The sequence below is a fragment of the Scomber japonicus genome, chromosome 5, assembly GCF_027409825.1.
Source record: "Scomber japonicus isolate fScoJap1 chromosome 5, fScoJap1.pri, whole genome shotgun sequence".
Taxonomy (NCBI): domain Eukaryota; kingdom Metazoa; phylum Chordata; class Actinopteri; order Scombriformes; family Scombridae; genus Scomber; species Scomber japonicus.
In genome coordinates this window covers 3,426,286-3,449,501 of record NC_070582.1, presented here as the reverse complement: position 1 = coordinate 3,449,501, position 23,216 = coordinate 3,426,286, and the positions used below count along the sequence as shown (strand labels likewise).

General features: G+C 41.3%; 1 protein-coding gene across 1 annotated transcript in view; it reads right to left on the bottom strand.

Annotated features, from left to right (window-relative positions):
- Positions 1–22,741, bottom strand: part of nfatc3b (nuclear factor of activated T cells 3b) — a 26,945-nt gene extending 4,204 nt beyond the window's left edge. Inside the window, 10 exon segments of the mRNA XM_053319425.1 lie at positions 2,697–2,865; positions 2,867–3,901; positions 6,059–6,114; positions 6,756–6,896; positions 9,215–9,387; positions 11,993–12,192; positions 16,828–16,990; positions 19,165–19,602; positions 20,926–21,601; positions 22,735–22,741. Of these exon segments, the coding sequence (XP_053175400.1) occupies positions 2,697–2,865; positions 2,867–3,901; positions 6,059–6,114; positions 6,756–6,896; positions 9,215–9,387; positions 11,993–12,192; positions 16,828–16,990; positions 19,165–19,602; positions 20,926–21,601; positions 22,735–22,741 (3,058 nt within the window).
- Between the last annotated feature and the right edge of the window lie 475 nt (positions 22,742–23,216).

The following is a 23,216-nucleotide window of genomic DNA, read 5'->3' as shown; positions in this document are numbered from 1 at the left end:
ACACACAGACACACAGACAGAGAGACACACACACACACACACAGACAGGCCCAACATATAAATAACCAACATCACACACACACCCACACACACAGAGAGATACACACACATAGACACACACACACACACACACAGAGACACACACACACACACAGACAGGCCGACATTTAAATAACCAACATCACACACACATACACACACACACACACACCCACACACATACACACACACACACACACACACACACACAGATACACACACATAGACACACAGAGATACATACACACACACTCACACACCCACCCACACACACACATACACACAGAGATACACACACATACACACACACACAAATAGATACACACACATATTCACAGAGAGAGAGACACACACACACACACACACACACACACACACACACACAGCTGCACGGCAGAACAAACAGCAACCAATCAGATTTCATATTTTTGAAATAAAACAATTTCATTTTGTAGATATTCTTTTTTTTGACATTTTAAATTTAACAAAAACAATCTGAATGAAAACCAGTTAGTGTGAAAGTCAGAGCGGTTCAGCCTCTACAATGTAATATTATTATTTTATTAATTTGTTTAGTTAGCATGTGTCCGTTAGCTTCTTCTTCTTCTTGTTATGAATGAATTAAACCTAATGTATAATTTAAGAGTGAGTTTATAATATAGTGTAGGAGTGATGATAATAATAAGCTGAGTGTTCCTCTGAACGGCTTCAGGCCATGTTCGCTGCTGTTAGAATAACAACAGGTGAACTGCATTGTGGGTAATGTTGATGATGATGATATCTCTGCTTCTGTTGCAACACTTTTCATCCTCTTTAAAAAAACAACTAAACAACTGTTTGGTTTCTCTACCGCTCAACTTTAATATTTCATCATTCTAAAGGAAACATGTGCTGATAGTTATTTATTTATTTATTATAGTGAACAACAGTTTTTATTCATATAGCACCAAATCACCACAGGAGGTCAGACATGAAGACACAAGCTTCTTCCCTTCCTCCTTTCCTTCCTTCATTCCTTCCTTCCATCTGTCCTTACTGCCTTTCCTTTCTTCCTTCTTTCCTTCCTTCCATCTGTCCTTACTCCCTCCCTTCCTTCCATCCTTCCTTCCTTCCTTCCTTCCTTCCTTCTGTCCATCTTTTCTTTCTTCCTTCCATCTTCCCTTCCTCCTTTCCTTCCTTCCTTCCATCTGTCATTACTCCCTCCCTTCCTTCCATCCTTCCTTCTGTCCATCTTTTCTTCCTTCCTTTCTTTCTTCCTTCCATCTTCCCTTACTCCCTCCCTTCCTTCCTTCCATCTGTCCTTCCTGCCTTTCCTTTCTTCCTTCTTTCCTTCCTTCCATCTGTCCTTACTCCCTCCCTTCCTTCCATCCTTCCTTCCTTCCTTCTGTCCATCTTTTCTTCCTTCCTTTCTTTCTTCCTTCCATCTTCCCTTTCTCCTTTCCTTCCTTCCTTCCATCTGTCCTTACTCCCTCCCTTCCTTCCTTCCATCTTTCCTTCCTCCTTTCCTTCCTTCTTCCTTCCATCTGTCCTTACTCCCTTTCCTTCCTTCCATCTGTCCTTACTCCCTTTCTTCCTTCCATCTGTCCTTACTCCCTTTCTTCCTTCCATCTGTCCTTACTCCCTTTCTTCCTTTTGTCCTTCCTTCTTCCCTTCCTTCCTTCCTTCCATCCTCCCTTCCTTTTAAAGGAAACATTTGCTGATTTATTTATTTATTATAGTGAACAAACGCTGAGATCGTCTGCTGATGGTTTATTAGAGGTTTAAAAAAAACAGCACAAAGAAATTTGAGATGCAGACTTTATTAATTTTCCCCTAAAACTATAAAACAAACTATTTTTATGTTTAAAAGAAAGCTAAAAACGTATTGCATAACTTTAGCTTTTAATTAGTACTTTTAAAATGTATTTTACTTGATTTTATATATTTATTTTATTTATTTATTTATTTTAGCTACTTTTAACTATGTATTATTATTAGTATTGTAAAACTATTTCTATATTTAATCTTACATAACTTTTAAAAAAATGTTAGCATAAAGGGAATATGGAAGGAAGGACAGATGGAAGGAAGGAAGGAAGGAAGGAAGGACAGATGGAAGGAAGGACAGATGAAAGGAAGGAAGGAAGGAAGGAAGGACAGATGGAAGGAAGGACAGATGAAAGGAAGGACAGATGGAAGGAAGGAAGGAAGGAAGGAAGAAAGGAAGGAAATAATGAAGGAAGGAAGGACAGATGGAAGGAAGAAAGGAAGGAAGGAAGGACAGATGGAAGGAAGGAAGGAAGGAAGGAAGGACAGATGGAAGGAAGGACAGATGAAAGGAAGGACAGATGGAAGGAAGGAAGGAAGGAAGGAAGAAAGGAAGGAAATAATGAAGGAAGGAAGGACAGATGGAAGGAAGAAAGGAAGGAAGGAAGGACAGATGGAAGGAAGGAAGCAAGGAAGGACAGATGGAAGGAAGGAATGAAGGAAGGAAGGAACGAAGGAAGGACAGTTGGAAGGAAGGAAGGGAGGGAGGAAGGAAGGAAGAAAATAAGGAAGGCATGAAGGAAGGAAGGAAGGAAGGAAGGAAGGAAGGAAGGAAGGAAGGAAGGAAGGACAGAAGGACGGAAGGAAGGAAGGAATGAAAAGAAGACAGGTTGATGTTTTAAACTTCCTACCATCATCCAGTGTGATCTCCTGGAGGCCCAGAGATCCGGCATTCGGCTCCTGCGGCTCCTGTTTGATGCTCAGCGCCCCTCTCGAATCCTTCGGGGGGGGCAGCGACAGCAACGACAGGGGGGGCGACGACAGGGGGGGCAGCGACGGGGGCGACGAAGGCTCTCCTGGAGATCAGACATGGAGACGACTGATCCCTGTGATGATGCCCTCCGGAGGAGCTGAGAGGAGGGATGGGGATGGAGGCGGTTTGGGGAGGAAGGGTGGAGGAAGAGGAGGAGGAGGAAGAGGAGGCGGGAGGCTGAGGCGGGATGGTGAAGCTCTGCAGGGGCACAGCGGAGGTTTGGGGAGGCATCGCGGAGGTCTGAGGGGGGATGACGAAGCTTTGGAGGGGGATGGAGGAAGAGGGGGAGGTGTGGAGAGGGATAGAGGAGGTGTGGAGAGGGATGGAGGAGGAAGAGGAAGTGTGGAGAGGGATGGAAGAGGTGTGGAGAGGGATGGAGGAAGAGGAGGAGGTGTGGAGAGGGATGGAGGAGGGAGAGGAGGAGGTGTGGAGAGGAATGGAGGAGGAGGAAGAGGAAGTGTGGAGAGGGATGGAAGAGGAGGTGTGGAGAGGGATGGAGGAAGAGGAGGAGGTGTGGAGAGGGATGGAGGAGGTGTGGAGAGGGATGGAGGAGGAGGTGTGGAGAGGGATGGAGGAGGTGTGGAGAGGGATGGAGGAGGTGGTGTGGAGAGGGATGGAGGAGGAAGTGTGGAGAGGGATGGAGGAAGAGGAAGTGTGGAGAGGGATGGAGGAGGAGGTGTGGAGAGGGATGGAGGAGGAAGAGGAGGAGGAGGTGTGAGGAAACATTAAGGAGGCGTGAGGAGGGTGATGAAGACGAGGAGCGGTTTGGCTAACGGGAGCACAATGCACCGGGAGGCTGCAGGCGTCGTAATAAACCAAATCTGGGCTGAGCGCTCGGTCGTGACAGAAGCCAGGTGCATTGTGGGAGATGTGGTCCGGCTCCCAGCGCTCCTGTTTGACCTGCGTTGCCCCGGCGACGACCCCGGCGACAGTGCCTCCCAGCAGGTGGCGTCGGTCTCCCGGCAGGTAGGTGAAGGTGTGCGTTAGACTTCTTCTTCTCTTCCCGTTGGAGACGTAGAACTGGACCTGGACCGGACTCGTCGTCTTCTTGTTGTAAGGAGGGATTTCCACCACGATGCTGGACTACAGGACAATCAATCAATCAGTCAATCAATCAATCAGACAATCAATCAATCAATCAATCAGTAAATAAATAAATCAATCAATAAATCAACCAATCAATCAATCAATCAATCAATCAGTTTTTATTCATATTGCACCAAATCACCACAGGAAGTCAGACGTGAAGACACAAGCTTCTTTCCTTCCTTCCTTCCATCTGTCCTTACTCCCTCCCTTCCTTCCTTACATCCATCTTTTCTTCCTTCCTTTCTTCCTTCCATCTGACCTTACTCCCTTTCCTCCCTCCCCTCCTTGCTTCCTTCCTTCCATCTTTTCTTCCTTCCATCAGATCTTACTCCCTTTCCTTCCTTCCTTCCTTTTGTCCTTCCATCAGTCCTTCCTTCATTCCTTCCTTCTTTCCTTCCTTCCATCTGTCCTTACTCCCTTTCCTCCCTTCCTTCCTTCCATCTTTTCTTCCTTCCTTTCTTCCTTCCATGTCCTTACTCCCTTTCCTCCCTTCCTTCCTTCCATCTTTTCTTCCTTCCTTTCTTCCTTCCATGTCCTTACTCCCTTTCCTCCCTCCCTTCCTTCCATAGACTGGACTCTACCTGCTCCCAATGCAGGTAGACTGGACTCTACCTGCTCCCAATGCAGGTAGACTGGACTCTACCTGCTCCCAATGCAGGTAGACTGGACTCTACCTGCTCCCAATGCAGGTAGACTGGACTCTACCTGCTCCCAATGCAGGTAGACTGGACTCTACCTGCATTGGGAGCTGCAGATGTGCACACGATTTTTTAACATCCTATAAAAGAACATTTAGTCTCTAATCTTATACATTAAAGGAGGATTTTTGCCTGTATTTTCTAAACTGTAGTGTTCTGTGTTTACATAGAAATGCTCTTTTTTATGTATTTATTTATTATTCTATAAACAGTGGATACTAAGTTAGTAAAGAAAAAGTGCAAACCAATAAAAGCTATAAAACCAAGTGAGATTATTTTCTACATTTCAGTCTTTTTATAGAACATATGACATTTAACCTCAGTGTGTTTCTTTGTGGTTTGTGATTTATGTTCAGTTGCTGCAGTAAAAGTTTGATTTCCTTTTCAGATTAATAGCGTTTCCTCTCCTCCTGTATCTGTTATATCTGCCTGAACCGGTCCTGCAGCCTCGTGTCTGACTCACATGTGCTGCTTTCTGGTTGTTGTTTGGAGAAAAGTCAAATTTTAATCATTCTTAAAGAAAAAACTAGTTTCAGCTTCTCATGCATGATGATTTATTATTTTCTTTATAATCACAGTAAACTAAATGTCTTTTATTTTGAAAAACTATGACGAAATCAGCTGTGTTTGTAGGACATTACACTATTACATCACATTTTTAAAGACATAATATTTTCACTTAACTGAGAATATAGTCAGTATGTTTAATTTAATAATGAAAACAATCATTAGTTGCAGCTCTAAATATAATAAATAATAATAAATGTAGAGAGCAGTAACCTCTATAGCACTGTAATGTTCTTAATATGTTTTAATGTCTCAATTTATCTATTTCTGTTGTTTTAACAGTGACAATAAAGATCCATCTATCTAAATAATAAATACATTTTTATTTTAATCGTTTTTAATATCAGTTATATTTCATATCCGACACTTTCTTTAAAATTGGTGTAAAACAACAGATGGAAAATATTTAATAACATGAAAACCAGGACTAGAGCTGCAATGATTAACTAATTTATTGATTAGTTGATGAAAATAAATGTTTTATTATATATAAGACAGTAAAATGAATATGTTTGAGGGTTTTAGACAGTAGGTTAAGACGATTTAAATTATCTCCAACAGCTTATAACTGAGATTTATTACTATTTTCAGACAATTTACAGACTTAATTAATTTATAAAATAATTATATTAGTTGATAATGGAAATAATCATTAGTTGCAGGCCTACAGATTACATTATATACAGCTAATATATAGCAGCATTTAGTTTTAATCAAATACAAAAAAGTCTTAAATTGGCACAATTATCATTTAAAGGAAATGTTTGACATTACAGGAAATGTGCTTGTTTATATTTATATTATGTAAAACGATTATATAACCAATATGGCACCAAAAAAAATCAAGTGCAACATTTGGTCGTAATTTAATAACATTTCTACTCACTCCGCTGCTTTTCTCAGGTAAAACTCTGGCGTCGACCTCCCACAGCGACCGTCCATCTGAGAGGAAACCAGTCACACAAACACACTGGTTCAAATCTCTCCTTCATGTCATTCAGGTTTTAAAGACCATGTAAAGTGAATTCAGACATTTTCTTCTAAACACATTAAATAGGTCATAAATGTATTTCTAAAAAAGGTGTAAAAAGCATTTCAACCATTTAGATTTGAATTGTGGAGCTAGGCTTCACAAACTGTGTTTCAACATTTCTGTGTTCAGGATTTAGTGATTAGCATAAACCCTCCCCTGCTGCTGTAGAGGTAGAAATACATTCAGCACACTACTACTACTACAGTCTACAGTTAGCCAGTTAGCCGCCGAGCTAGCAGCCGAGTTAGCCGCTGAAAGCTCTCAGCCATAGCGTCCATGTTTCTGGTAGAGGTGGTGACTTTGATTGACAGGTGACACTTGGTAGGGGGCGGGGCTTCAGCGTTTGGGAGCAGAGAAAGAGGCTGATTTTTACACAACTTTGAAGCCTAATTTCATATATTTGGCGATTTTTTTAATCATTCAAATTTGGCAGGGTGGTTAACAACACACTTTTCTGTGGTATGTCAAACTCAGAACACATATTTATTCTTACTTTACACGGACTTTAAGGATGTGAACCTGCTCAGAGTTCAGAGTTCAGCCGTCTCACCTTGTCCTTTCTCCATGAACACCACCTTGGACTGTGGGCAGATGTTGGATCCAGTGATGAGCAGCTCGTCTCCTCCGTCTACGCAGCAGCTGGTCGGACTGAAGCTGTCCACGTGAGGAAGCTCCTGACCCGAACGCTGAGCTGAAACACACATCCAGAAGTTCAGAAGTGTTTAACAGGAGCTGAATTATCTGCAGAGACCTACCTACCTATCTATCTTTCTTCAGTCTCATATTGATTATAAAACCTCTTTTTTGTACTTCTGTTCTCTTAAATCTCCTTTCTGGTTGATGTTTGGATTAAATGAAATAAAGGTAACTAATGATTTAATGACGTAAAGCTGCCGGTCTGCAGTAGCTTAGAGGTTTAGGGATTCCCTCTGTGTTGTGTATCTGTCACATGTTTTACACTGATTTAAACTTCACTTTTATATTACATTAATAAATATAAAGATCCAAAGAAAAGTCAATTACTCAATTATAGGGCTGTCAGCGTTAACGCGTTAATCGCGATTAGATTAATGCAATCCATAACGCATTAATGTTTTTTAATTGCATTTTAATGTTGCAAGCCTTTTTGTCCCTTCTCCTCCCCCGTAGACGGCTCCTCTAGCTGTAGCGCTATGCTTTGAAGTGGCCTCCTGCAGTAAACCTACCGCGCTGATGGAAAGTAAGAGAGCTACTGGACTTTTGAACGGCTTGTTTAACTTTAAAACACTTCCAGACGCTTCAGTTGACAAGTCAAAAGTAAAATGCAACCTGTGTCAAACGGAGTTTAACTACCACCGGAGTACGTGGAGTTTGAGTTAGCACCTCCACGCTAAACACCCAGGTGCAGCCAAGCCAGCCTCAGCTCCACCAAAGGACCATTTTGGAGTGTGGGAGTCGCAGCAGAGCCGTGATTGATTCCCAGTTAAGACACTCTGGTAAGAAATGCTTTACATTATGGGCTTAAAACTGCCTTCAAATGGAAAATAACAGGATTTTAAACATGCAATTCAAAACGCGATTAATCGTGATTAACTATGGAAATTCTGCGATTAATCTCGATTAAAAAAAATGAATCGTTTGACAGCCCTAATTTATTTATGTATGTGTGTGTGAGCTACTGGATATCTGAAGTATCTATCTATATTCAGTCTCATATTTTTGTACTTCTGCTATTATTATTATTAAATTATAGCTTTAAATAAGTGCGTAGTTTCTACACTTTTAATGTCAGACTAAAGCAGCAGCAGCACATTTACTGACAGAGGAAATATTCAAACAACAGGAAGAAACGATTATGATCTGTCAAAATTAAGCTGTGAAGCTGCAAAACAACACTTTGAGTTTCCGCTTCTTCTATTCTTCCGTTGCATTATAATAGTCTGTTGTTTTTTTTTTAAACCTTTTTTTTTAACATTTTCTGTTTGAGTGCACAGAGCAGCTGATCTCACTCTGACTTATAAATGTGGAGCTTTAATATGAGCGTTGACTCACAGCTAGGTCTGGGCCATTATGGCAAAAATCAAAATCACGATTAATTGAACTTTTAACCTCGATTACGATTAATGAACGATTATCTCCACCCTTCATGAACAATGATGTATCTCCACATGTTTCTTTAGTTTAGTATTTTACACTTTAGGGAGTGAATATAAAGATGTTTTAACCTTCCTGTCGTCCTCCCGGGTCAAATTGACCCCATCTGTTTTGACTCTTCCTTCCTTCCTTCCTTCTTTCCTTCCTCCCTTCCTTCTTTCCTTTACTCCCTTCCTTCCTTCCTCCTTTCCTTTCCTCCCTTCCTTCTTTCCTTTCCTCCCTTCCGTCCCTCCCTCCTTCCTTCCTCCTTTCCTTCTTCCCTTCCTTCCTTCCTTTCATCCTTCTTTCATCCTTCTTTCCTTCCTCCTTTCCTTTCCTTCCTCCTTTCCTTTCCTCCCTTCCTTCCTTCCCTCCCTCCTTCCTTTTTCCTCCCTCCCTCCTCTCTTCCCTTCCTTCCTTCCTTCCTTCCTTCTTTCCTTTCCTTCCTTCCTTCCCTCCCTCCTACCTTCCTCCTTTCCTTTCCTCCCTTCCCTCCCTCCTTCCTTCCTCCTTTCCTTCCCTCCTTCCTTTTTCCTCCCTCCTCCCTTCCTTCCTTCCCTTCCTCCCTTCCTTCTTTCCTTTCCTTCCTTCCTTCCTTCCCTCCTTCCTTTTTCCTCCCTCCTCCCTTCCTTCCTTCTTCCTCCCTTCCTCCCTTGACTCGAGACTCATGACTCTGAGGTTAATGTCTAGTCTACTTGATCAGAACTATGTAAAGATCATGGTTTGGGTTAAAATGATCACAGGAGACAAGTTTTCAAATCCCTTAAAGATATGCAACCTTTGTTGTCATGGCAACAGTGAACACCACGATTAACTGACATGAGCAAGATTAAGTCGATTAGAGTTTCTAAATGTCGGCTCCGATTATTTTTCCATTAATTGCCCAGCCCTACTCACAGCACTCCACAGGAACGGACACCGTCTGCAGCCACAGCGTCCGGCCGCCCTGCTGAGGCAAAGCGACCCTGAACACAACGCGGACCCTTGTGTTCTTCCTGCCGATGTCCGTCTCGCCTTTCTTCATCTCGATGTCAGCGTTACGCAGCTTCAGGATGCCGGCACAGTCGATGCTGCAGGAAAATAAACAGGAGAGAAAAAACTGTTATAATAATGTTTTATTTACTTTTAAAAAGGATCCTGTAGAGCAGAGGGGGTTAAACATGAGGCCCGTGGGCCAGAACTGGTCCGCCAAGGGGTCCAATACAGCCCACTTTCCTTCCTGTCTTCTCTTCCTTCCTTCCTTTCTTCCTTCTATCCTTCCTTCCATCTGTCCTTACTCCCTTTCTTCCTTCTGTCCTTTCATCTGTCCTTACTTCCTTCCTTCCTTCCATCTGTCCTTACTCCCTTCCTCCCTTCCATCTGTCCTTACTCCCTTCTTTCCTTCCTTTCTTCCTTCCATCTGTCCTTACTCCCTTTCTTCCTTCCTTCTGTCCTTCCTTCCTTCCATCTGTCCTTACTCCCTTTCTTCCTTCCTTCTGTCTTTCCTTCCTTCTTTCCTTCCATCTGTCCTTACTCCCTTTCTTCCTTCTTTCCTTTCATCTGTCCTTACTCCCTTTCTTCCTTCTGTCCTTCCTTCCATCTATCCTTCCTTCCTGCCTTCCTTCCTTCTGTCCTCCCTTCCTTACTATCCTTTTCTTCCTTCTTTCCTTCCTTCCTTCCATCTGTCTTTACGCCCTCCCTTCCTTCCTTCCTTCCTTCCTTCCTCCCTTCCATCTTTTTAATAATCCGGTTTGTGGCCCATGAATGAAAAAGAGTTCAACCCTAACCCTGCTGTAGAGTTTTTATTTATTATTTCTAACGCTGGTATAAAGCAGCGTTTTTACGAGTGACTCCCTCTTTTGTTCGTATCTCATGCAGTGGGCCGCGATGCAAATGTGCAGCCGCATGCGAGCTATAAAACAAGAGGAAAAGGAAGATCAGGAAGGTCAGCAGGCTCACTTTGGCTCAACTTAGACGACAAGTTAAATCAGCTGATGAGACGGTAAACGATATTAACACACATTAATCACCTCAGATATAAATGTGCATGGATTAAAATCAGCACATGGTGGCAGCTATTTACTAAGAAATGTAGAAAACTGCTATGAATACGAACTAAACTTGTAAGAAGTTATAAATTATAAGAAAACTCAAACAGGACATTTAACCCAGATCAAATTAGACTCAAACAGCATATAAAGGGTTAACTCTGAAGCTTCTACTTATATCAATGACATCTACCACTAAAAATTAGTTTAGTATAATGGTGAGGCTAGAAACTATCATTAGGGTTATAGTGAAAAACAGAAATCTATCTATCTATCTATAGAAGAGGAAATGCAGTGTGTGTTGACAGAGATAAGTGTCAGATTTGAGAGATGAACACTATCTTAGGCTCCGAGCACATTCATGCATGATCAGTGGTGCGAAAATTAACCTTTAAGTCAAGAAACACAAGCAAAGAACAGCAGCCGTATGCAACGTGTATAAAAATGTCACTTGTAACCAATGTAAATGTTCAATGATGCAATATTTCAGCAAAAATCAAAGATTAGAGAAAAAGTCCAAAAGCTGAAAACACATTTGTGTATCAGAACTTTTTTCTTCTTTCCTCTCCCATTAATCATCTCAGCAGCCCTCACATTTATCTGCGGACCCTTTGGAGGGCCCCCACCCCTAGGTTGGGAACCACTGGACTAAACTAGCTAACTGTATATAAAGTAGTGTAAACTAGCTAACTGTATATAAAGTAGTGTAAACTAGCTAACTGTATATAAAGTAGTATAAAGTAGCTAACTGTATATAAAGTAGTGTAAACTAGCTAACTGTATATAAAGTAGTATAAACTAGCTAACTGTATATAAAGTAGTGTAAACTAGCTAACTGTATATAAAGTAGTATAAACTAGCTAACCGTATATAAAGTAGTGTAAACTAGCTAACTGTATATAAAGTAGTATAAACTAGCTAACTGTATATAAAGTAGTATAAACTAGCTAACCGTATATAAAGTAGTATAAACTAGCTAACTGTATATAAAGTAGTATAAACTAGCTAACTGTATATAAAGTAGCGTAAACTAGCTAACTGTATATAAAGTAGTATAAACTAGCTAACTGTATATAAAGTAGTATAAACTAGCTAACTGTATATAAAGTAGCGTAAACTAGCTAACCGTATATAAAGTAGCGTAAACTAGCTAACTGTATACAAAGTAGTGTAAACTAGCTAACTGTATATAAAGTAGTATAAACTAGCTAACTGTATATAAAGTAGTATAAACTAGCTAACTGTATATAAAGTAGCGTAAACTAGCTAACCGTATATAAAGTAGCGTAAACTAGCTAACTGTATACAAAGTAGTGTAAACTAGCTAACTGTATATAAAGTAGTATAAACTAGCTAACTGTATATAAAGTAGTATAAACTAGTTCCACCTCCAGCAGCTACAACAGTAACATGCTGCTCTAACACTGATGCTTCACTATTAATAATCTAATGATGTCATATATAATAATATATCACTACTTTTACTGTAATACTGCATACTACATCACTACAATACTGCAGTACTTTTACTGTAATACTGCATACTACATCACTATAATACTGCAGTACTTTTACTGTAATACTGCATACTACATCACTATAATACTGCAGTACTTTTACTGTCAGTTGATACCGTTGCCATGGTTACCTGGCAGACATGTTGTTTTCCGGCTGCAGGGGGATCTCCAGCACTTTGGTGCCTTCGATGATCTTCTCCTGGCAGCTGGTGGTGACAGTCTTCCCCGTCACTCGGTGGACTTGGTAGAAACAGTGCGGACGAAGGTATCGGTCGTCTGCGGTGCCGATGAACAGCAGCATGCTGACCGGCTGCTCGCTGTATCCACTCAGCTGCAGGCAGAAACGACAGAAAACACGTACAAATGTGATGAAAAGCTTGACAGAATGAGTCCTGTTTTGAGTGAACACAGAAGGTCTGTTCTAAACCGCATACTTCCCTACTACTCGTACTAACTCTGACGTCATTTGAAGTATGTAGTGTGTTTCAACTGTGTAGTGATTTAGAGTATGTGAGAAGTTCCTGGATGGTTTACTAGATTCTCCAGAAATGCAGAGTATGCATCAAGAGCTGACTACTCACACTCACATTACCCAAGATGCAACGCTACTACTCACACTCACATTACCCAAGATGCAACGCTACTACTCACACTCACATTACCCAAGATGCAACGCTACTACTCACACTCACATTACCCAAGATGCAACGCTACTACTCACACTCACATTACCCAAGATGCAACGCTACTACTCACACTCACATTACCCAAGATGCAACGCTACTACTCACACTCACATTACCCAAGATGCAACGCTACTACTCACGCTCACATTACCCAAGATGCAACGCTACTACTCACACTCACATTACCCAAGATGCAACGCAACTTCTGAAAAAACCCAAAATACAAACGTCACAGATCAAGTTAGCTACAGTGAGGGTATGTTTGCTTCCTGTTTTCAAAATAAAAGCACTAATTCTATCGTTAGTATAGAAGTATGTAGTATAGAAGTGTGTAGTATGTAGTATAGAAGTGTGTAGTATAGAAGTGTGTAGTATGTAGTATAGAAGTATGTAGTATAGAAGTGTGTAGTATAGAAGTGTGTAGTATCCAGTATAGAAGTATGTACTATAGAAGTGTGTAGTATAGAAGTGTGTAGTGTAGTAGTGTGTAGTATGTAGTGTAGAAGTATGTAGTATAGAAGTATGTAGTATAGAAGTGTGTAGTATAGAAGTATGTAGTATGTAGTATAGAAGTGTGTAGTATGTAGTGTAGTAGTATGTAGTATAGAAGTGTGTAGTATAGAAGTGTGTAGTATGTAGTATAGAAGTGTGTAGTATGTAGTATAGAAGTATGTAGTATAGAAGTGTGTACTATAGAAGTGTGTAGTATAGAAGTGTGTAGTATAGAAGTGTGTACTATAGAAGTGTGTAGTATAGAAGTGTGTAGTATAGAAGTGTGTAGTATCCAGTATAGAAGTATGTACTATAGAAGTGTGTAGTATAGAAGTGTGTAGTATGTAGTATAGAAGTATGTAGTATAGAAGTGTGTAGTATAGAAGTGTGTAGTATCCAGTATAGAAGTATGTACTATAGAAGTGTGTAGTATGTAGTATAGAAGTGTGTAGTATAGAAGTGTGTAGTATAGAAGTGTGTAGTATAGAAGTATGTAGTATAGAAGTGTGTAGTGTGTAGTGTGTAGTTTAGAAGTGTGTAGTATAGAAGTATGTAGTACAGAAGTATATAGTGTGTAGTATAGAAGTATGTAGTATGGAAGTGTGTAGTGTGTAGTATAGAAGTGTGTAGTATAGAAGTATGTAGTATAGAAGTGTGTAGTATGTAGTATAGAAGTATGTAGTATAGAAGTGTGTAGTGTGTAGTATAGAAGTGTGTAGTATAGAAGTATGTAGTATAGAAGTGTGTAGTGTGTAGTATAGAAGTGTGTAGTATAGAAGTATGTAGTATGTACTATAGAAGTGTGTAGTATAGAAGTGTGTAGTATCTAGTGTAGAAGTGTGTAGTATAGAAGTGTGTAGTATAGAAGTGTGTAGTATAGAAGTATGTAGTATGTAGTATAGAAGTGTGTAGTATAGAAGTATATAGTACAGAAATGTGTAGTATGTAGTATAGAAGTGTGTAGTATAGAAGTGTGTAGTATGTAGTATAGAAGTGTGTAGTATAGAAGTGTGTAGTATGTAGTATAGAAGTGTGTACTATAGAAGTGTGTAGTATAGAAGTGTGTACTATAGAAGTGTGTAGTATAGAAGTGTGTAGTATGTAGTATAGAAGTGTGTACTATAGAAGTGTGTAGTATAGAAGTATGTAGTATGTACTATAGAAGTATGTACTATAGAAGTGTGTAGTATGTAGTATAGAAGTATGTAGTATAGAAGTGTGTAGTATAGAAGTGTGTAGTATAGAAGTGTGTAGTATGTAGTATGCAGTTTCGAACCCAGCCAGAGTGATGTTTTAACGTTGCTAGGCAACACATTTCTATTTAAAGACGTCATGTGAAAAAAACATCTATTGTGATCCTCTTTCAGACTTCTGCTTTTCTTTCTTTAGTGAATTTCACAAACCCCGTCTTCCCTCTCGACGCTTCCTGTGCAGCTCGTGTCCTTGTGTTGACAGTAAACACAGAAACACATGTTGCTGCAGGAAGCTCCTCTGGCTTCAGCGGCGGCCTGAGAATGTGACACCCAGAATAGCCGCGCCGGTGTCCGTTACATACGAGGCCTTGATGGGGCTTTGCTTGTCTCGGCCCGCCTCTGTTCTCTCTGATCCAGACGATCCGCGGAGGTTGATCATCGGAGGCTTACCTCACAGCAGCTTTTCAGGAGTCGACGTGCAGTTTGAGAGCAAAGCTGAGACTAATGTTTATTTCCCTTTTTTCTGGGTTAGCTGGTCGGTTTTATCAATCAGTGCTGAAACATCTGATTTTTTTCCTTCTTAATACTGACAAAATGCTTCCTTCCTTCCATCTGTCCTTACTCCTTTCCTTCCTTCCTTCCATCTGTCCTTACTCCTTTCCTTCCTTGCTTCCATCTGTCCTTACTCCCTCCCTTCCTTCTTTCCTTCCATCTGTCCTTACTCCCTCCCTTCCTTTCTTCCTTCCATCTTCCCTTTCTCCTTTCCTTCCTTCCATCTGTCCTTACTCCTTTCCTTCCTTCCTTCCATCTGTCCTTACTCCCTTTCCTTTCTTCCTTCCATCTGTCCTTACTCCCTGCCTTCCTTTCTTCCTTCCTTCCTTCTATCTTCCCTTCCTCCTTTCCTTCCTTTCTTCCTTCCATCTGTCCTTACTCCCTTTCTTCCTTCTGTCCTTACTCCCTCCCTTCCTTTCTTCCCTTTCTTCCTTCTGTCCTTCCTTCCTTCCTTCCATCTGTCCTTACTCCCTTTCTTCCTTCTGTCCTTCCTTCCTTCCTTCCATCTGTCCTTACTCCCTCCCTTCCTTTCTTCCTTCCATCTTCCCTTCCTCCTTTCCTTCCTTCCATCTGTCCTTACTCCCTTTCTTCCTTCTGTCCTTCCTTCCTTCCTTCCTTCCTTCATCTGTCCTCACTCCCTTTCCTTCCTTCCTTCCTTTCGTCCTTCCATCTGTCCTTACTCCCTCCCTTCCTTTCTTCCTTCCATCTGTCCTTCCTCCCTCCCTCCCTCCCTCCCTCCCTTCTTTCCTTCCTTCCTGCCTGCCTTCCTTTTTAATGCTCAATATTGACAAATTACTTTAAAAAGTAAATGTATGAATGTTTCTTTTCATTTGATGTTTTTTAAATGAAATCATTATTAGTATAAGTTTACTTAAATACACTGTAGGTGGTAAAATATTTAATATTCATCATTATTTTGTTATTATTTGACATTTTCAGGAGCATTCAGTCTTACTTTTTAACAAACCTGATGCTGCTTTTAAATCTATTTAAAGATATTTTTTGAATGTCTCATTTTTCCAACTCTTATTAGTCACTGACCTTTATATTTAATAACGTAGGAGTGCCTGAAAATATGAGTCAAAGTCTGTCAGTGTGAGGATCTTTATGACTTAATTGTGTAAAATAAAACTTTAAAGTTCACTCCAGTCAAAAGTAGTCTGTATTTATCGATAAGGGAGAAGGAGCAGATTTCATTTTAAGGGTTTTAATGAGGTAATTGTATTTTTTGTATGTGTGTAAAAACTACACACACAGACAATAATTATAATTTCAATATTCCATTTTATCCTTTTTTTTAATCTCCCTTCCTTCCTCCCTTCCTTCTTTCCTCTGTCCTTCTTTCCTCCCTCTCTCCTACCTTCCTTCTTTCCTCTGTCCTTCCTTCCTTCTTCCTCCCTTCCATCCTTCCTTCCTCCCTCCCTTTCCTCCTACCTTCCTCACTTACTTCCCTCCTTCATCCCTTCCCTCCGTCCTTTCCTTCTTTCCTCTGTCCTTCTTTCCTTCCTTCTTTCCTCTGCCCCTTCTCCTGGGTTTCTCCCTTAATTTTAAAAGCCCCAACTTTGTTTGTTAATAATAAGGAGAAGTGCACAATAACAAAGGTTTTATTTTGAAAAGCTCAGACAGGAAGTTGCTGCAGCTCCATTAGTTTGACAGAAGCTGAAACACAGCAAAATGTTTTTAACTGTAAATAAAAGTGCAGAGTTTCCAGCCTGCGTCAGACGATGCACTTTATTTTGAAAAGCTTAGACAGGAAGTGGCTGCAGCTCCATTAGTTTGACAGAAGCTGAAACACAGCAAAATGTTTTTAACTGTAAATAAAAGTGCAGAGTTTCCAGCCTGCGTCAGACGATGCTGAGTTTACTGACTAATTATTAAAAACCAGGAAGTGATGTGTGAACTGTCGTCATGGTAACCAGCTCAGCTCCAATATTCTCTGCACATTTTCTGCTGTGTGTTGCGTTAAATACCTAATAAGCCATATAATGGTGATTGTGATTTCTTCCGTAATGGTCTAATGCTCTAATAGAAAGTAAATCAAACCTTAATGAGCGGGTGTCCTCCAGTCAGAGCCTTAATGGACCCTCGGCTGCCCTCCGTCTCATAATGAGCCCTGTGGTAGGATTTGGGCTGGACCTCCAGCTTCAGCTCATACTGGTCAAACCGGCTCGGCAGAAGGCAATCGAGAGGAGGAGGAGACGAGTTCCTGGAGGAAGAGATGAGAGATATTTAAAGGTTTTCTCCTCTCTGTAATCGTTCCTCCTCTTCTTCATACTGACTATTAAAACCTTCACATGTGACTTCAATGTAAAGTGATGGAGGACTAAATCCAGTCATTTAACCCTCCTGTTGTCCTCGAGTCAAGGAAGGAAGGGAGGAAGAAGGAAGGAAAGGAGGGAAGGGAGAGAGAAAGAAGAGGAAGGAAGGAAGGAAGGAAGAAAGGAGGGAAGGAAAGAAGGAAGGAGGGAGGGAGAGAGAAAGAAGAGGAAGGAAGGAAGGAAGGAAGAAAGGAAGGAAGGAAGGAAAGGAGGGAGGAAGGAAGGGAGGAAAGGAAAGAAGGAAGGGGGGAGGGAGACAGAAAGGAAAAGAGGGAGGAAGGAAGGAAGGAAAGGAGGGAAGGGAGGAAGGAAGGAAGGAAAGAGGGAGGGAGAGAGAAAGAAGAGGAAGGAAGGAAAGGAGGGAGGAAGGAAGGAAGGAAGGAAGGAAGGAAGGAAGGAAGGCAGGAAGGAAAGGAGGGAGGAAGGAAGGAGGGAAGGAAGGAAGGAAAGGAGGGAAGGAAGGAAGGAAAGGAGGGAGGAAGGAAGGAGGGAAGGAAAGAAGGAAGGAGGGAGGGAGAGAGAAAGAAGAGGAAGGAAGGAAGGAAGGAAGGAAGAAAGGAAGGAAGGAAGGAAAGGAGGGAGGAAGGAAAGGAGGGAGGAAGGAAGGAGGGAAGGAAAGAAGGAAGGAGGGAGGGAGAGAGAAAGAAGAGGAAGGAAGGAAGGAAGGAAGAAAGGAAGGAAGGAAGGAAAGGAGGGAGGAAGGAAGGAGGGAAGGAAGGAAGGAAAGGAGGGAGGAAGGAAGGAGGGAAGGAAGGAAGGAAGGAGGGAGGGAGAGAGAAAGAAGAGGAAGGAAGGAAGGAAGGAAGGAAGGAAGAAAGGAAGGAAGGAAGGAAAGGAGGGAGGAAGGAAGGAGGGAAGGAAGGAAGGAAAGGAAGGAGGGAGGAAGGGAGGAAAGGAGGGAGGAAGGAAGGAAAGGAGGGAGGAAGGAAGGAGGGAAGAAAGGAAGGAAAGGAGGGAGGAAGGAAGGAAGGAAAGGAGGGAGAAAGAGTCTTTCTTTCTTTCTTTTTCCGTCTGTTTGTTTCTTTTTTCCTCATCTTCCTCCTTTCTTTCTGTCTGTTAGTTTCTTAGTTTTTTCTTTCTTTCTTTCTTCATTTCTTTAATTTTCTTCTTCCTTCTTTCTTTGTTTGTTTCTTTTATCTTTCTTTCCTCAACTTCCTCCTTTCTTTCTTTCTTTCTTTCTTTCTTTCTTTGTTTCTTACTTTTTTCTTCCTTTCTTTCTTTCTGTAACGTTGAAACATAGAAGATGAAGGAGCTGCAACAATTAGTCTAATCAATCTATTAAACTAGACTATTAAATTAATTGCAAACTATTTTGAGTCTTTTTTTAATTCTTATTTTTTAGTCCAGCTTCTTAAATGTGAGTATTTTCTGGTTTCTTTCGTCCTATGTGACAGTAAACTGAATATTTTTGGACTTCTGAGGACAAAACAAGACATTTAAATCAACATATTTCACCGTTTTCTGACATTTAAAACCCCAAAAAAACCTTATTGATGAATCATGTTTGGCAGTACTGAAGTTTCCAGATGACCTTAAACACATCATATTCACCTGAACCTTAATGAAGCTATATAAAACATATTAACAGTTATTCTATATAATGGTCCAATGCTATGTAACACTACAGCCTTCAATATATGATAATGAAGGGTGAATAAACGGTATTTTTGAATATATATATATTAGTCAAACACTCAACAATAAATGTGTATCGGCTGCACAAAAAACTTAATATTATTCTCATGTTGTCTATTCTGGATCACATTAGGATAAGTCATCACATTTCTGGTTAAAATTAAAACATTTTAAAGGTGTTTTTTTCTTCACTGAAATGCAAAGATGGGTCAAATTAGACCCTGAAGAGTATGTAAGTGTAAAAAATGAGTATGTTTTGGTTTCTTTAGTCCTCTGTGACAGTAAACTGAATATTTTTGGACTTCTGACGACATTTAATTGCCGTATTTCACCATTTTCTGACATTTAAAGACAAAAAAAACCTAATTGATGAATCAACTTTGGCAGTACTGAAGTTTCCAGATGTCCTTAAACGCATCATATTCACCTGAACAAAGGGGGGTTTCCTGGTTTTGGTTTGTTCCAGCTGAAGTGTGAAGGAACCTGAAGGAAGAGCTCAGCCAGTCCGTCCTGTTCCCTCGCCTCCTCCGCCCCCCCGACGACCCCGACGCCCCCCCCTCCAGCAGACTCCTGGAACGGGATCACAGTCCTCAGCTCCTCCAGTCCTCCGTCGCCCAGCTGACTCCCGGACGTCCTCCTGGTCTTGGAGGGGACGTCCAGCTCCTGGTAGCAGCCGGACATGAAGAGCCCCCCCATGGCTCCGGCGGGGCTCCCAACCCAGGTGTCGTCCGTCACGCTGCCCCGCGGCGAGGCCCCTGGCGTCGGGCTCGGGGAGTGGTGGGGGGAGGGGGAGGGGGAGCGGGCGCGGGGGTCGGCGCTGGAGTGGCGACGTTTCCCGCAGGGCGACGTGGGTCTGGAGGACGGCCTGCAGGGAGAGATCAAATATTAACTCTAAGATTCATTTTCAATATTTAACCATAATAAAAAATAACCTTCATTAATCTTTATTTAAATATTAATTATTCATTTCTTCTTTATTTTCCTTTTTTTATCACTCGTCTGTTGCTTTATATGAAGACATGGAAGTGTCAAAACATTCAAATTTAATTTAGTTAATTTAATTTAAAACATTTTTTTTTACCAAGTTTTTATTAAACTAAAAAAGGAGGGAGGAAAGAAGGAAAGGAAGGGAGGAAAGGAAAGAAGGAAGGGAGGAAGGAAGGAAGGACGGAGGAAAGAAGGAAGGTAGGAGGCAGGGAGGGAGGAAAGAAGGAAGGGAGGAAGGTAGGAGGGAGGGAGGGAGGAAAGAAGGAAGGGAGGAAGGTAAGAGGGAGGAAGGAAGGAAGGAAGGAGGGAGGCAGGGAGGAAAGAAGGAAGGGAGGAAGGAAGGAAGGACGGGGGAAAGACAGAAGGTAGGAGGCAGGGAGGGAGGTAAGAAGGAAGGGAGGAAGGTAGGAGGGAGGAAACTGTCTATTTTTTACTCTAACTTTTAACTTTTTCTATTATTCTTTCTTATTTTTAATTATTTATTTTATTTAATTCAAATATTTTTTCACATCTTTATTATAATTCTTATTTTCTCTCTTTTCATCATTAATCTGTTGCTCCTGTAGCTTTATATGAACAGCTGGAAGTGTCAAAAAATGTATAAAAGTACATTCAAATTGAAGAATTGTTTATAGTCTTTTTTATCATATTTTTATTTCATTTGTTTTGATGTTTTAAAATGTTTTAAATGTATTATTATTATTAACATCCTTCTATAAGTTGTATCTTTTAATTCAATTTTATTCATCTGTTTTTTGTCTTTTTATCTTGTTTTTAAAAACTTTTATAAAACTTTATCTCTTTACTTTCATTTGTCTTTTTAAACCTAGCTTTTTTTTAAACTCTAACTTTTAATAAGCTTTTTCTCTTATTCTCTCTCATTTCTAATTATTTATTTTTCATTATTAAACTTCTCACAGGAGCTTTAATCTCTATTTATTCTTAGTTTTTCTTCCTTTTCTTCATGTTGTCACTCCGTCTTATTATCAGCTGTGAAGAACTTTGAACTTTATTAACCTTTATAATAAAAACTCTAATATAAAGTCATGTTGGTTGGTATGTGTAGTTTTTACTTCCTGGTTGTTTCTCACGTCTCTCTAGAGGAAATAAACTCCTGATAAAACATCTGAGGGACACCACCTGATCAGATTCATTAAAGCCGGTGATTAGACCGACCGTCGGTAACCACGGCAACGTCTACCTGGAGGTGGGCCGTCGGTGCAGCCAGCTCTCCTCGGTGACGCTGGTGCGAGGCGAGTGGCACGGCGACTGGCGGGGCGACTGATGAGGCGACAGCGCCGGGCTGAAGGCCGACGGGTGCTGATACTTCTGCTGCCACAGCTCCACCCCGAAAGCCCCGCCCCCGCACCCCGGGGACCCCACGGGCGACCCGAGAGGGGACCCGAGGGCGAGGCGGGCGGCGTCTCGCAGCTCCCCTTCCACGTCCTCGCACACGTTGGAGAAAGACTCACAGGAGGAGAGATCGGACATCCAGCTCCTGGAGGACAGGCTGCTGCAGGGGCTCGGGCACAGCGCCGGGTCCCGGTAACTGGGGTCCAAAGGGAGGAACAGCTGATCTCGGGGCCACGACGCCTCCAGGTAACCCCCCTCCGCCCCCCCCACCGCCAACGCCTGCTGGATACCGCCCGGCTCTACATGGTTGTTAGGGGCGATGGAGGTGATCTGGATGCTGGGGCAGTCGAAGGCTCGGAGGTTCCCCTGGGCTCCATACTGGGGCCCCTGGATTTGGTAGCCGAGGTGCTGGTAGTCGTTGGCGACGGGGAAGCATGGGTGGTGACCCTGCAGCTCCGGACTGACGGGCTGCTCGGCGGAGGAGGAGGAGGTGGAGGGAGGCGTCCTCACATGGAGATCTGGACCTGCAGGTTTGAACCACAGATGAACCGGTATGTAAATCACGCTCTCGGGTCATTTGAATTGCAAAACAGGCTTTTATTGCAGCGGGGTTCAGCTCAGCGTCCTGCAGAGCTGAAATCAAACTCACAACACGAGGCGTGAAATCTGAATGTTATCGTGCTGCTTCTGCTTCTGACGTCTTTATTACTTTATTAAACTTATTAATAGACGGTTTAATATTTAACTAGATGTGTGTGTGTGTGTCTCTCTTTAACAAAATAAACTGCAGATGAACCGATAATGAAATCATAATGCAACAATTCAGCTTAATTTTATTTATATTTAAGGTGTTTAAAGGCAATAAGGAGTCAATTAATCAATTAGTTCATCAACAGAAAAACATTTTGCAACTATTTTGAATCAAATAATCATTTTACTTGTTTTTGTTTTAAGGTAAAAATATTAAATTTGCTTGTTGCAGCTTCTCAGCGATGAAAATGTGACGCTTTATTTTGAAATTCATGACAGTAAAGTAAGTATTTTTAGATATTGGGACAGCTGAGTGGACAAAAAAAAAGACTCCTGATGACACACCTGGACCCAAATGCACCATCACTTTAAAAAATCATAAATAGAGGGAACTTTCAAAATAAAGTTCTGATGTTTTAATTTAAAGTTTTTATGTTTTATATGTTTTAAATCAATCGATGGAAACATTTGCTTGTTGCAGCTTCTCAGCAGTGAAAATGTGAAGCTTTATTTTGAAATTCATGACAGTAAAATAAGTATTTTAAGATATTGGGACAGCTGAGTGGACACAAATGCATCATCACTTTAATTTAAAAAATCAGCACTTTATTTTGAAAGTTTTTATGTTTTAAATGTTAAAATTAGAATAGCTGCAGCTTCTACTCAGAGATGCAGAGTGTAAAAAAAGAAGCGTATCATCTCTTTTTTTTTTTACATTTAACACGTTCGTCTTCCTGCCGTCTTCATTACCCACAATGCAACACGGCTGCACAGTTTGTGGTGTGTCACGTTAGCAGCAGCAGCAGCAGCGGAGACGAGTGGCTACACAGCTCATCACCTCTAACTCCACACCCACACATTTCTGTTATTGTTGAACTTTCAAGTCTTTAAATCGATGCCGACTCACGGGACATCGCTCCAGGATATTTATTTTAGATTTAAAAGAAATTAAAAGGTTTTATTTCTATTATTTATTTTTTTATTTTACAGGGTTTTTTAAAAATGCAGCAGCAGCAGAAACATGATCTTACAACTGTTTGCTAGTTTTCTTTCACACAGCTGCACACACTCTTCACCACAACACTATTAATATACCGCTCTTTCTCTTTCACTCACACACACACACACACACACACACACACACACACACACACACACACACCTTGCGTGCAACATGCAAAAAAGGCGTCAAAGCAGCAACTGTGATCTGCTTGGTTGGCTCCGCTCTCTCGCCGCTACTTATGTGCAAATCAGCCTGAACAGAAATACAGAACATGTGATGCAACAGTTGTCACCCTGGAGGAGGAGGAGGAGGAGGAGGAGGAGGAGGAGGAGGAGAAAGAGGAGGAGGAGGAGGAGACAGTGCTCGCCACCAGCTGCGTGCCACAA